Source organism: Diabrotica virgifera, chromosome 8 (assembly GCF_917563875.1).
Source record: "Diabrotica virgifera virgifera chromosome 8, PGI_DIABVI_V3a".
Classification (NCBI taxonomy): domain Eukaryota; kingdom Metazoa; phylum Arthropoda; class Insecta; order Coleoptera; family Chrysomelidae; genus Diabrotica; species Diabrotica virgifera.
In genome coordinates, this window is record NC_065450.1 from 207,120,770 (window position 1) to 207,136,710 (window position 15,941).

A 15,941-nucleotide genomic window follows, 5' to 3' on the forward strand; every position below is an offset into this window, starting at 1 on the left:
TATATACGATTTTATTTATATAACAGTACAGACGAATTTATTTTTACAGACTTTACTTTACAACTTTTAGCTTAAAAACTAACTCTAATAACAGCGCTCTCCGCTTAAATAGCCAATAGGTCCTGTTCTCGAAATGTCTACATATCCCTCGGCCTAATGAATATTCTGGAGATCTTCACTCCCAGCGCCGTCGCTTCTGTGACGTCACGGCTACTGTTATTCCGACGGTTGGAATTCTCCCAAGCCGGGGACTGTTTATTGCGCCGATTCGAAACTCTTTCGTTACAGTATTTTTGAAAAATTTAAACGCAGAATGAAATATTACATTATTACTGATGGCCGAAAGTGACTGAAAACTTCTATAACGTTTATCACAGAGGTGAAAAAAAAGAGAACTTACGTTATCATTTCTAAGTATGTTCCTTGCTGTCTTTCTCCTTTTCATAGGCGTAACCAGGGGGTTTTGGGGGTTATAACCCCCCATTGGGATGTACTTTGAGCTCTATACGCTTAACACCATAGCTCTCAGAGACCTTCCAGTAGTTGTACCCCCCCCCCCCTTTCAGGTAGTTGTAACCCCCCTTAGGATTATCCTGGTTACGCCTATGCTCCTTTTAATGATGGTCAAAAGTTCTCTGTTACTTTTCCATTTTGTGCAACACCATTTCGTCCATGGTATTTCGATATGATTGGTCCATGGTATTTTCACAATTCCCCTAAAAAGCCACATCTCAAAAGCTTGCAGCTTTTTCATTAAGTCAGCATTAACAATCCAATAAAGAAGAATAGAGTAGACATAACATTTTTATTATTATCCCTGATATTTATAGCGTTCTCCGCCTTCCGGTTGCCAGTTTCCAACTTCGTCCATCATTGAATTCGTCAGGGTAAAGGTTCCTTTCCGACATTGTCTTCTGAATACCGCCTATAGCCAGGATTGTTTTGGTGTTCCTTTCTTCTTTCTTTTCCTTGGCGTCCATTTTAAACTTTGTTTTTGGCAGCCTGTGGTCGCCCATTGACGTCGTACATGACCATACCAGATCAGTTGCCTCCTTTGAATTTCGTCTATGACGGTTGACTTGACATAACATTTTACCATCCGATATCAGATTTGCAGATTGAATCTTTGGTTACTCAAAAATTTCCTCATCTTCAAAAAGGCTGCTCTTAATTACTCTATTCTTGATCGATTTTCTGAAGTTCATTTTTTATCTGGATCCTTGTTATGGCTTAATAGTCAAATACAATTGACTGTAATACATACAACTTTGCGGTCAAAATATAATAAAACATTTCCACCCCCGAGATGGGGTCGCAACCACTCCCATGGTAAAAGCGGCTTTCGGCATCATATAGATTTTGATCCTTGGACTATCCACTACTTATTCTCAAATTTTCAAGCAAATCGATTCATCCTGTAAAAATTGCGAGGTGAAAAGCTTCGGTTCCTGGACTAATTTAGCCCGATCAAAGAACAATCTGACCCCAAAAAAAAATAAAGGAAGGATGAAAATTTGGGAATAGGTAGTTGAAATTGTCTATTATAATATAAGAAAAAGTTTACAATTCTACATCCCTTCCATTTTAAAAAAATGGATGGGAATACCCACCTCTCGAAGATGAAAAAAATACATTCAAAATAAGACCGGAATTGGATAAAATGACCAATTCTAAACAACTTTTCTTCTATAGAGTTTTTTCACTAAGTCAATACTTTTCGAGCTATTTGCGAGTGAATATGTTCATGATTAACAAAATAAAACATGTTTTTGGACGGTTTTTCGGAGATAACTCAAAAAGTAAGTATTTTAGCGAAAAAAATATTCTTAGCAAAAATATAGCCCATAAAAATTGAAAAAAATGGTGAAAACATCAGGTCTGTAGACCCAGTATAAGCAGAGTTGCAGCTAATGAAAAGTAGGTTCTTCTTCGTCAAATTCCAAATCGAATATTTCAATGCGAAATAACCCAAAAACGGAGCATTTTTAGGGGAAAATTCAATTTAAATTTTTTTAAGTGTTTAAAATAAGGTTTACTTTTGTTTTTTAAAAAAACTTGTAATATTAAAAGTAAGTGAATTACGCTCAAAATATTGTTGGTCCCTTTTTTTATTTTTTGGTAAAAAAATCGCGAAAATCACCTCCTAATTAGCATTACATATAAATTTTAACATTACCACTACAGAAGTAACTTTGTATATGTATTATTTATATGATCGGTAAGTTTCATCGGTTCAAAGTGCTTCGTTTTGAAAAAGCTGTATAGTTAAAATGGCTTGAGCGAGTAACTAATCACGAGTTAGGCAAATTTTGAACAGCCATAGCATTACCAATTTTTGTCTAGCAAGAAAACAAAAATAAAAAATATTCAGAAAAGCAAAACGTACATTTTATTACTCTTTGAGATTTTTGATATTCCGAATTGTTTTTAAGTTAATTCCATAAACAATTACGATTTTTTTCAACATTAAAAAAATGTTTTATTTTACACCTAATTTTTTTCAAAACTGAGCACTTTGAACCAATTAAACTTATTGATAATATGAACAATACATAAGTAAAATAACTTGTAAAGCGCGTAAAGATTAATTTTATTTGATAAGCTAATTAAAGGGTGATTATCGCCATTTTTTTACCAAAAAAATAAAAGGGACCAACAATATTTTGAGCGTAACTCACTTACTTCTAACGTTAGAAGTTTTTTTTTAAACAAAAATAAAACTTTTTTTAAATACAATAAAAAAGTTGTAATTAATTTTCCCCGAAAAGTGCTCCGTTTTTTGGTTATTTCAGATTGAAATATTAGATTTGGAATTTGACGAAGAAGAACTACTCTGCTTCTACTGGGTCTGCAGACGTCATGCATACACCATTTTTTTTTCAATTATTTATAAGCTATATTTTTACTAAGAATATTTTTTTAGCTAAAATACTTACTTTTTGAGTTATCTCCGAAAAAACCGTCCAAAAACATTTTTTTTTTTTTTGTTAAAAATGAACACATTCACTCGCAAATAACTCGAAAAGTATTGACGTAGTAAAAAAACTCTATAGAACAAAAGTTACTTACAATTAGTCATTTTATCAAATTCTGGACTTATTTTGAACGTAAATTTTTTCACTCCCGAGAAAAAAATTTTCACCCCGTATTTTCCAATTTTTGTAAAATGGAGGGGATGTAGAATTGTAAACTTTTTCTTATATAATAATAGACAATTTTAACTACCTATTCACAAATTTTCATCCTTCCTTTATTTTTTTGGAGGTTTTCGTAAAATTTTCCGTTCCCTGATCGGGCTAATTGTAACAAGCTGAAAATTGAAGCTGAAAATTGAGAGTCAATGATGCAATACGTATGTTTCGTAAACGGAGCTTAAGGCACGTTTCAGCTTAAGATTTGTTGGTGAAATCAGGCATTAGTCATCAGGAAACCTTTTGATATTATATTTCCGAGTTTAATTTTGGCTGTAGAGTTTCTACTCGTATAATATATTTCTTTCAACGCCTGTATGACTTGGATTTATGAGAATTTTTTCTAATATCTACCATAGTCTATTAATGGATACCGTGCCATATGCCCTCGTTAGATCTGTTATTTGCTATACTTAAATGCAACCATTGAACCGTAGAACAAAAATAACGCAAAATAAAAATAAGAGTTACAAACAGTGCAAAGAACAATCACCATTCAATATATATGTAGTTTACTTCAAATGTCTAGAAAATATACGTAGGTATATACACTTGAGTCCATGATTCTTTACCCTTGCCTCATCATTTAAAGCAGGGATCGGCAACCTTTTTCGGATGGCGGGCCATGTTCAAAACAAAATCTTTTATGCGGGCCGCATATTCAAATATAACAAATAGTCTTCTTCTTCTTCAGTCTGTTTGCATCCACTCCTGGACAAAGGCCTCCAATGAGTTCTTCACTTCTCTCTGTTTTGTATTATTTAGTGCCAGTTACTTGTGCACTTGTGCTTTGATATCGTCTAGCCATCGTTGTTGTGGTCTTCCACTACTAAGGCTTGCTCGTCTGGTCTCCGATGTATAATGTTTGTCGTCCACATTTCGTTGTTTTGTCATGTCCCGTGTCCTACCTAGTTTCATTTAATTGCGCAATTCTTCCAATTACATCATCCACCTTCGTCCTGCTTCATATGTCCTTATTTTCGTATATGTATGTTTTTTCAGAGATACTCGTAACATAGCTTATTCGATGGACCTGTGTTTTCTTAATCTATACAGAGCGAGTTTTATGTATGTAACACCTCAATTATCTCGGAAACGGCTTGCACGATTTTTATAAATTTTGGTATGTAAGGGTCTTGTGATACGGCCGATATGAAAGTGGTATTTACATTGTTTTCGGATCTTTCGTTTTTCTGAAAATCTAATGAACTTTCTTATTTGAAATAGGACACCCTGTATATTTTTTGCGTTTTGAAGTCATTAAGAAATGCTGATTATTTTTTATAATATTCCCATACCTATAAATGCCATAATTTCGTCGTTATTGCTATATTTATTTAACAAAAAATTTAAAACAAGTTTAAACGTTAAAACGACCAGACATTATTTTAGGTTCTTTGGATCATTTTAAATAAAAAAAGGTCCCTTGTAATTTTTCTCTAAAGTCGATCGTTTTTGAATAGTTATAAACAATTTTATACTGAAAAAAAAACGAAAAAGGACGGTTATAAAAATTAATTTTCTCGGACCGACCAGACATTATTTTAGGTTCTTTGGATCATTTTAAATAAAAAAGGTCCCTTGTAATTTTTCTCTAAAGTCGATCGTTTTTGAATAGTTATAAACAATTTTATACTGAAAAAAAACGAAAAATGACGGTTATCAAGGCTCAAAATCCGAAATAAAAAATATTACTTTTGTAATTACAACCTAAATTCAAGTTCAAACCTTATTATACGCAGTTTGGACTTATTTCATTTTAAAAGATTGTTTTTTAATTGTTAATGCAGCATGATCGCCCGTTCTCTCATAAGCGATTCTCATGGGAAACTGATAGAAGAAAGCATCAAATTTAATTTAGGCTCTTCGTGATTTAAAAAAAAAATGTTTTTTATTTATGTTTTTGATTATTGAAAATCGTCATTTTTCGTTGTTTTCGGTATTAAATTGTTTATAACTCAAAAACGTTCAAACGTACAAAAATGTTCGTTGTTTTCAGAATTAAATTGTTTATAACTTTAGAGAAGGATTTTAAAGAACATTTTTTGTTAAATAAATGTAGCAATTACTCCGAAATTGCCGCATTTAGGTATAGGGAATATTACATAAAACATAATCAGTCTTTTTTAAGGACTTCAAAACGCAAAAAATATACAGGGTGTCTCATTTGAAATATGAAAGTTCATTAGATTTCCGGAAAACGGAAGACCTGACAACAATGTAATTACCACTATAATATCAGCCTTATCACAAGACCTTAAAAGATTTTACACACCAAAATTTATAAAAATCTTGCAAGCCGTTTCTAAGATAGTTGAGGCGTTCCATACATAAAACTCACTCTGTATATTCATTTTTCATCTGTTTTAAGACATTTATAACTTCCTCGTTAGTAATTTTGGTAGTATTTCAGATCCTACATTTAACATTTTCATACCGTGGTTTTCTGGTTTTGCTACGCTGAATGAGTAGGTAAATTCTGTATAAATAGTAATCTTCAACAATATTTTTTATTATCTTATTTTTGTCGTTTTATTGATTCCATTTTTATCTTTTATCTGGTGTATTTGTGTCGGTCTTTACTACTTATTTAGAGTTTTCAACACTTTCAAACTCTTGTTTTTCTCTATAATATTTTTGATTTGTTCGGTGTTGTTGCCCCTGATGTCTTGTCTTATTCTTTTTCTTATTGCCTTATTAAGTTTCTTATATTCTGGTGAATTTCGGTCCATGCAACTTCTGTCCTTAATCGTCTGTTGTGTTTCTGTCTTTAATTTTTTATTTTTCATAAATTTGTTGATTTTTCCTAAAATTGTATTAGTGCTTTGGCGGGCCGCACAAAAAGTTGCAAAGGGCCGCATGCGGCCCGCGGGCCGCAGGTTGCCGACATCTGATTTAAAGCATACGAAATAAGTCGGAAATATATTCCACGATCACGGATTATATTATAAAATTTGACGTTATCAAATAAATAGAATTTAAAATTTTGGTGCAAAATTACAGCCACATTTGAAGTAGCTTACTTAATTCTTTTAATATCATGAGTGACATTAAATACTTGTTATGATTTAAATATTTAAAATTATAATATTTTCTGTTTTTTATTTATTTTGCTTTTACTGAAATTTAAGCAAAACCATTCCTTAACAACTGTGAATGAGGTTAACTTTGTATGTAAATTAATGGCAAAATAAATCACACTTACCGCAAAATTTCAAACTCCAGTATAAAATTAGTTGTAAAAACAACTGTTGGTTTAATATAAATAACTTCTAAATGCAAAAACAGCAAAAAATAAATCAAACCAGTGACAAGTAAATCATAAGTAAACAAACGAGAAACGTCACAAATTGTACTTAAAATCTGAAAACGTCCTTAAGCGTCTCTTTTGTACCTATCTCTTTTCGATATACTGACTTTAGAGCGTTTATAAAAATAACATGTGTTTTTACTTAATAACGGGCGGTATTTGATTTGTATTTAGTTTCATGCGTGAAAGAGAATGATGCTAGATAAAAAGTGTGTGTTTTACCTCGCCAGGTATTAATAACGCAGGGGTAAAGAACCCCATGGACTCAACTCTACAAAATTCTTACTCTAAATAATAGAAGAAGCAACTTGTGATCTTTGTAAAATTGATCATGGTCATCGATGATTTGTCCATCGGAAGAATCCAATTCTTGTCTTTTAGCAATTTCCTGAGCACGTGCCGAGCTTTTTCTGATCAGTTTTGTTAATTTAAGTTCGTCGCCATATAAATCTGCCAGGTCTTTTATTTCCATGATGAATATAACTGAAATAGAAAATGTTTCATTGAAAAAATAAAATTATTTTAAGACAATCATTATTATTTTGAAAACCTACGGAATTTTTTGTTATTGTAATTCAAATATCAGCAGGTTTTAGAGCAGTGCTTTTGGATTCAATGAATAATATAAAGATGTCTATACATTATACGAAAGAACGATGCATATAAACAGATCCAGCAAAGAAGAACCCGAGAAAAACAACAAAAATATAAAGACCTTAGAAGAGAAAAAAAGTGAATTCATAGAAGAAAAAAGATAATTTATGAAAATAGAATACTGAAAGAACTTGAGGCATTAAAACAGGAAAATCAAACAAAAAAATCCTATAAAACTCTGAATAATGTAAGAAAGGAATTCAAACGAAGCTAAGACTATGTAAAGATAAGGAGGGGCACATACTCAATACAAAAGAAGAAATATTTAGAAGGTGGGTGGAACACTAAAAGAACTAATTACCATCGAAGTAGAAGATCCAAATCAACCACCCCCAGGAGCAACCAACAACACACCATTAGAGCCTCCATTAATTCAAGAAGTACGGTATGCAATAAAACACCTAAAAAATAATAAATCTCCAGGAAGATATGGTATATCCGCGGAATTTATTAAATATGGAGGTGCTACTCTGACTAATCAAATATATAAAATAATACTGAGAGCCTGGAATGAGGAACAAATCCCGGAAGAGTGGTGTGTTGGAATCGTTTGCCCGCTACACAAAAAGGGTGATCAATTGGAATGTAGAAACTATAGGGGAATAACCCTCCTTAATACAGCTTACAAAATATTTTCGAGTATCTTATATGGTCTTCTAAGTGCACATTCAGATGAGCTTCTTGGAGAATATCAAAGTGGTTTTAGGCCTGGTCGATCAACAACAGACCAGATCTTTGCGCTAAGGCAAATACTGGAAAATACCAATGAATTCAATATCGACACATACCATCTTTTCGTAGATTTTAAATCGGCCTATGATAGTGTCCTAAGAAATAAATTGTATGAAGCCATGGATGAATTCCACATCCCTGATAAACTGATAAGATTGGTTAAGGCCACAATGCGTAAAGTCGTTTGCAAAGTCGAAACACAAGGCGAACGATCACAGGCGTTTGAAACGAATGTTGGGCTGCGACAGGGAGATGCGCTGGCGTGTCTCCTCTTCAACATAGCTCTGGAAAAGGCGGTCAGAGATGCCCGAATAGACAACAGAGGAATATTTTTAATAAATCATCCCAAATTTTGGCACATGCAGATGACGTGGACCTAGTTGCCCGCACAACAGGCATACTAGAAGAAATGTATACCACCTTCTCAAATGCCTAAAAAAATATGGGCCTGAAAGTAAACGAGGAGAAAACTAAGATGATGGGATTAACACCCAACAATAGAGCCAGAAACATCGGTCACCAATTCACTGTTGATAATTCTACCTTTGAAGTGGTGGACAATTTCACATACTTAGGCTCCCTGATCACCAAAGAGAACGTCATGACGGAAGAAATCAAGCGAAGGATAATCCTAGCGAACAAATGCTATTTTGGACTGAGTAGATATATGAGAAGCAGAAACGTAAGCCAAAAAACAAAAATAACCATATACAAAACCCTTATTCAACCAGTGTTGACATATGGATCGGAGACATGAACCATCTCCAAGGTAGATGAAAACCTTCTGCTTATATTTGAACGAAGAATCCTGAGAGGAATATTCGGTGGCATCTGTGAAAATGGTATTTGGAGAAGGAAGTACAACTACGAGGTATATCACAGATATAAACATATATTTAGCAGTAAAGACGTAGTATCTCTTATAAGAATAGGAAGACTAAGATGGGCAGGACATCTAGCAAGATCACAGCATAACAACCCTCCTAGAAGAAACCTTATGTCACAACCTGTGGGAAGTAGAAATAGGGGTAGGCCAAAACTTAGATCGAAGGATGGTGTAGACGAGGATGGGATAAAAATAGGCGCAGCAAACTGGCAACGGTTGGCAATAGATAGGAATGACTGGCATAGTAGACTTGGGAAGGTCGCGGCTCTTTCATAGGGCTGTAGCACCATTGACGATGATGATATATTATCCCTTATGAACTAATATCTGAACTAAGAGATCGCCAGTAAGAGGAAGGAATGTACTGTCAGATGACAGACTACGGCGGCAAGAGGAAGAGGTGTAGTAATTAAAGCTATAAGACTGGATGTGGTATAGCATGCGCGAAAGAAAGTACTGATCAAGGAGATCCGCGCCGAGAAGAAGAAGCACTGAAGAGAACGGTGTGACAAGTTGGATGAGGACGTATGGGGTTGGATGCTGAAGCTGAGCGAACTGTACCTTTTAAGTCGTTGTTCTCTGCTTTTAACACAGATAAACTCGATGAAGCGTTGAGTGACCGAGAGACACGAAAAGCTCCAGGACTCGATGGGATATCAGGTAAAACGTATCAAGTATCAGCAGTTTTGAGGGGGCATGGCTTAGATTCATAAATATTCATATAAAATTCACATAAATACACTGCTTGAAACACAGCGATTTCCAACAAATGGCAAAGGGAAACCTTTTTTTATATATGGGAATAAAAGTGAGCTTACCCCAGTCATTTGACAACTTTCCGGTATTCCAGATTTCATTTCAGATTCTAAGTATTCCTTCAATCCCTACCTCTCCCATTTCTTTAAGTGCCTCGGCTGTTATTTCATCTTCCCCTTCTGCTTTTCTGAATTTTACCTTTTTTATTACCGCTTCAATTTCTGGTTTTCTTCGTCTTTCTTCTACAAGGTTGATTCTTCCAGTCATCCATTGTTTTTTCCTATCTATTTTTTCTTTGAGGTTTATGTGACTGATGGCTTCAGTCATCCACTTCTTTTTGTGTATTTCCACGTTTTGTCTGGGTCTCAGGTAGTCCTGGTAGGTCAGCTTTTCCTAATAAAATATAATGCTTAGCTAAAATTGTTTAAGTGTTTTGGAACCAATCTTTGTCTTTTATTTGTAGTTGTCTTACTGTGTGGACTTAATGCGGAATTCCGCTCTAATTCTTGTCTAACTGGTTTTGTCTCCACATTGATTCTGAGCTCATCCAACGTTTAGTGACAAGAATATAATCTCTTTGGTTTTTGTATCGTCCTCCAGACAAAGTCTGTGTTGATAATATTCGCAGATGATGTTTAAACATTGTTTATTATACTAAGATCCGTATCGATGGTGAACTGAAGCAGCCATTTCACTCGACTAAGTCAGGATCGTCCATCGTTCCTTTGAAATGGTCAGCTACTTTCGTTTTTCCTATTTTTGCAATCCAACCTCCTACAGTAATCATCAATCTTCTATATCAAAATGACACACTAGCGACCAATACAGGCAAAACGTAGCATCGGAAGATCCCAGAAGAGACGGCTTGATGATTTCAAAAAGTATGCAGGAAATAGGTGGTTTTAAATACCATATCTTCTTCTTCTTCAGATGCCATCTCCGCGACGGAGGTCTGCACATCATAGCTATTCTGACTTTAGAGACGGCTGCTCTGAAAAGCTCATTTGATGTACATCCATACCATTATCTCAGGTTCCACAGCCACGATATTCTGCGTCTTCTTATGCTTCTTTTTCTTTGAATATTTCCCTGCATAATCAATTGGAACAAGTTGTATCTCTCTCCACATGTAATATGTCCGAGTTATTCTAATTTTCTGGTTTTGATGGTATCTAAAATTTCCATTTCTTTATTCATCTTCCTCAGAAATTTTTTGTTTGTGACGTGTTCTGTCCACGACATTTTCAGAATTCTTCTGTACACCCACAGCTCGAATGATTCTCGTTTTTTCATTGGTGCTGCATTCAAAGTCCAAGCTTCCATCCCATAAACAAAGTCGAGAAAACGTAGCTCCTAGCTAACCTAACTCTTAGCTCCAACTTCAAATCCCTTGTGCAGAGCACTTTCTCATTTTGTTAAAATTTGCTCTAGCCTTTTCTATTCTAATTTTGATTTCCTGGAAGTAATCACCTGTGGAGTAGTTAATCATTGTTCCAAGATATGCATATTGGTCTAGTCGTTCGATATTGGTTCCGTTTATGAAGGGATTTTCGTTATTTAAGTTTTGATATTTTTATAAATTTTGTCTTCTTGACGTTTATTGTTAGACTGTATTCTTGTCCAAACTCTGCTATTCTGGTCACCAGCCTTTGAAGGTCCTAAATATTTTCGGCTGAGATGACAGGGTCATCCGCATATCTAATGGGACCTACATTTACCTTTATTCCAGCTGTTTCGCCCTCAAGAGTTTTTCAAGATCTCTTCCGAGTAGGCATTAAAAAGAATTGGCGACAACACGCATCCCTGTATCACTCCACGTCTAATTTCAATTTCCTCTGACAACTGTTCGTTAACACGTACTTTTGCTCGTTGCTTATAGTATAAATTCGATATAATCCTGAGGTCATTGTAGTCTGTCTTCTTTGACTACAGGACATGCATAATTGTTCATGTCGTACTTTGTCGAATGCTTTATTATAGTCAATAAAACACACATATATCTTGATTGATGACATATTATGCTTGAAATATTATATGGCAGAATATTATGAAGAAATATTAAAGTGGCTGAAAAAGTAGAAGAAGTCGATTCAAATGGTAAAAAATATGTTTTGGTATCTTATGATGAGTGCCATTAAGTACGATTTCAGACAAACGACTAACCTGTTAATTAAAATACAGTTATAAGTAATAGACCTCAAATCGGTGTCGATTCCAATTTATATTATTTATTCCCGTATCAAACCCAACAGGTAGGTTTCTTCTTTTTTATGCACTATATATGTTAAATGAAATAGATAAGCTAATAGCCCAATAAATGACCGTTTTGGAGTGTAATTTCCAGGGGCAACTCCGAATTACATGAAAATTTGGATTTAGGTTCTACTTACCCTCCACTTCAAAGTTGAATTTGTGCCGTTGGTTGCTTTTACTTGGGGGTGACATTTACCCCTTCTCGGGGGGTGAAAAACGCGTGTTTAAAATGTTTAAAATAAGGCCGGAAATGGATAAATTGACTTTTTTTAAGCACCTTTTGTTCTATAAAGTTTTTTACGTAAGTCAATACTTTTCGAATTATTCGCGATTTAAAATGTTGATTTTTCGACAAAAAAACTACGTTTTCAGACCGTTTTTCCCAAATAACTCAAAAAGTAAATATTTTATCGAAAAAAATATTTTTAGAAAAAGTGTAGCCTATAAAAAAACGAAAAAATGGTGTACCAGTAAAGTCTACAAATTAAGTAGAAGCAAAGTTGTAGCTCATGAAAAATACGTTCTTATTCGTCTAATTCCAAATCGAATAATTCAACGCGAAATCACCGAAGAAAAAAGTGTTTCTCGGGAAAACCTTATTAACATTTTTAAAGTATCGAAAAAAAGCTTATTATTTGTTGTTTACAAAAGTTTAGAGCATCAAAAATATACGAGTTACACTGAAAAAAAAAAGGTTGGCCCCTTTTTTTGGTAAAAAAAATCGTGAAACCTCCCTCTATTTAGCACCCTAAATGAAATTAATAGTTTGGCTTTACCATCTATTTTAACTGTATGTGTATTGTTTATATGATATGTAAGTTTGATTGGTTTGAAGTGCTTATTTTTGAAAACATTTGGTTTTAGAGTAAAAAAAATTTTCTAAAAATTTCATTTTTTCAAAATAACTTAAAAAGTATTAGTGATAAGAAAAATCTTAAAGATTAAAAAAATGTAGGTTTTGCTATTACAAATATGCTAGTTTTATTTTGTTTCTCCGTAAGACAAAAATTGGTTAAGATATGGATGTTCAAAATTTTCATACACTCGTGATTAGTGACCCATTTTTTGAGCCATTTTTTGAGCGGCCGTGGAGTAGCGGCAATACCGCTGGCCTCATACGCCAGTGCACGTAGGTTCGTGCACTGCCAAAGACAAACCATTTTAATTTCCAATAATGACACTAGCCGTCTCACCGTGCCTCGGAGAGCACGTTAAGCCGTCGGTCCCCCTGGGCTAGTGTACATCGGCACTAGTTACTTGAAACAGGTTTAAAGATGTAAATGGCGCCGGAACTATCCGAAAGGATCTCCCCGGCAAAAATGCCATACGACATTATTATTAGTGACCCATTCAAGCTTTCTCAATTATAACCCTTTCAAAAATAAACACTTTAAACCGGTGAGACTGACAGATCATATAAAAAAATAGATAGGTAAGTAAATTGTTTGTAAAGCGGTAGCGATTAATTTTATTTGGGGAGCTAAACACGGCGATATTTTCATGATTTTTCACAAAAAAAAAGAGGGCCAACTTTATTTTGAGCGTAACTCGCTTATTTTTAATGCTAAAACTTTTGTTAACAATTAAAACAAAGCTTTTTATAAACACTTTAAAAAAGTTTAAATGGGTTTTTCCCGAAAAGTGCTTAATTTTTCGGTGATTTCACCTTGAAATATTCGATTTGGAATTAGACCAAAAAGAACGTATTTTTCGTGAGCTACAACTTTGTTTTTATTTGATTCATGATACACCATTTTTTTGGGTTTTTTATAAGCTACACTTTTGCTAAGAATATTTTTTTCGATAAAATATTTACTTTTTGAGTTATTTGCGAAAAACTGTCTGGAAACGTAGTTTTGTTGTCGAAAAATCAACATGTTCAATGGCAAATAACTCGAAAAGTATTGACTTACGTAAAAAACTCTATAGAACAAAAGTTGCTTAAGATCAGCCAATTTATCCATTTCCGGTCTTATCTTGAACGTATGTTTTTTCACCCCCGAGAAGGGGTGACTGTCACCACCCAAGTAAAAGCAACCAACGGTACAATTTCAATTTTGAAGTGGAGGGTAAGTAGAACCTAAATCCAAATTATCATGTAATTCGGAGTTGCCCCTGAAAATTACACGGTATCGCCGAATTTCCCGTTCATTTACTGGGCTATAATGTGAATTTACAAAAAATATTTATCTAACAATAAAACACTGAAAACGTTTGTTTTCTATACTTCCACAAAATTTATTATAACTATGTGACTACAGCTGTTTCGGCAGAGTGCCTTTCTCAAGTGATTTAGATTACTATGGGTTTGCCTTTTTAAAGTCTTTAACTGAAGAGGTGGGGAGCTGTTTGTCTCGAGTTGGTCATTCACAATTATATTTGTATTTTTCAATTTATTAATTTCCATAGATTCTAATAAAGATAGCTTAAGGCCTTTATTTTGAATATGCAGAATTTGAAACTGTTCATTAAAATAATGATTATGATTTAGAAGGTGAAGTGCGTATGTACAAGTGTCTGTTTTTCTATTGTTGAAAGCCCTTTTGTGTTCTGCTATCCCTTTGCCAAAGGTTCTGCCAGTTTGACCGATGTAAGTTTTCGGACAGTCACCACAAGTTAGTTTGTAAACACCACTCTGTAGTTGTTTACTGAATTTGGTTTACTGCTATTTGGCTATAATGGCTATAACGAACAACCAATTAACAAAATTTTAAACCAAAAACTCCATAAGAAAGCCCTGAAATTAGTCTATTCACCATCGCAGAAAGAACCCAGTACCTTCTGCTCTATCACATATACTGGCAAGATAACAACAAAAATAGCCAGATACATAAAAAAAGAAAGGAATAACACCAGCTTCCAGAACTAACAATAACTTAAGCAAATATATTAAGAACAATAAGAGCCGAAAGAGAAAACAACTACAGAGTGGTGTTTACAAACTAACTTGTGGTGACTGTCCGAAAACTTACATCGGTCAAACTGGCAGAACCTTTGACAAACGGATAGCAGCACACAAAAGGGCTTTCAACAATAGAAAAACAGACACTTCTACATACGCACTTCACCTTCTAGATCATAATCATTCTTTTAATGAACAGTTTCAAATTCTGCATATTCAAAATAAAGGCCTTAAGCTATCTTTATTAGAATCTATGGAAATTAATAAATTGAAAAATACAGATATAATTCTGAATGACCAATTCGAGACAAACAGCTCCTCACTCCTCAACCTCTTCAGTTAAAAACTTTAAAAAGGCAAACCCATAGTAATCTAAATCACCTGAGAAAGGCACTCTGCCGAAACAGCTGTAGTCGCATAGTTGTAATAAATTTTGTGAAAGTATAGAAAACCAACGTTTTCAGTGTTTTATTGTTAGATAAAATGAACTTCCATCAAGTCACGGTCGAATCCACCAATTACTTTATTTATTTGTTTAGACTTTTTTGAATTGGCGTATTAACACTATGTACCTCACATATACAAACAATTTTGACATATTATGATAACACACACTCTAAATATTTGATGAATTCGACCGTTACTTGATAGAAATTCATTTTATCTACCAAAACTTTTGTTTTCAATACTTACACAAAATTTATTACAATCTATTTTGACTACTACAGCATTTTCAGCTAGGGTGCTTTTCTCAAGTGATATCAATTAAAAAATATTTAAATACTACTTGTATTTGAAGACTATACTTACTTTTTCAACCCAAAAGCTATACCATTAGCACCGACAAAAACATAAACCTACCCCTAGCCCTGTTGAAATCGGCAGAGCTGGCCACTCGACCATACAGAAATTGACGTCGAATACAATTCAAAAAAATTACAGGATTAATTGAAATGTAGGTAATGGAAAATCGATAGTGGATTGGTAGGTGTAGCGTGGCCTGGGCGACAAAATTGATGTATTTGGGGTGAAAAAAGATTAATTACCGTCATTCATTTATTTGTAAGAGAGTTCACGTGAATGGCAATTTGTTAAGGGTGAAACGATCAGTCATTTGTTCTTTTCATATAGAGATCTTGAATATCGATGGAGGTGCCTTCAGTAATTTTTAAAGAATGACTCAGTTTTACATTTGTCAATGTCATTAGCTTTTAATGCGTTTGTAAAAACTTAAAAATACGGCTTTATTCAAGTTCA

At 34.0% G+C, this 15,941-nt stretch overlaps 1 protein-coding gene across 1 annotated transcript in view; it reads right to left on the reverse strand.

Moving 5' to 3' along the window:
* The window catches only part of LOC114331046 (gustatory and odorant receptor 22-like), a 39,556-nt gene extending 23,967 nt beyond the window's left edge, over positions 1–15,589 (reverse strand). Inside the window, exons 1-2 of the mRNA XM_050659202.1 lie at positions 15,495–15,589; positions 6,788–6,984 (exon numbers count right to left, since the gene is read on the reverse strand). Coding sequence (XP_050515159.1) covers positions 6,788–6,973 — 186 coding nt within the window. The 5' untranslated portion in view covers positions 6,974–6,984; positions 15,495–15,589. The remainder of the gene's footprint in view (positions 1–6,787; positions 6,985–15,494) is intronic.
* Between the last annotated feature and the right edge of the window lie 352 nt (positions 15,590–15,941).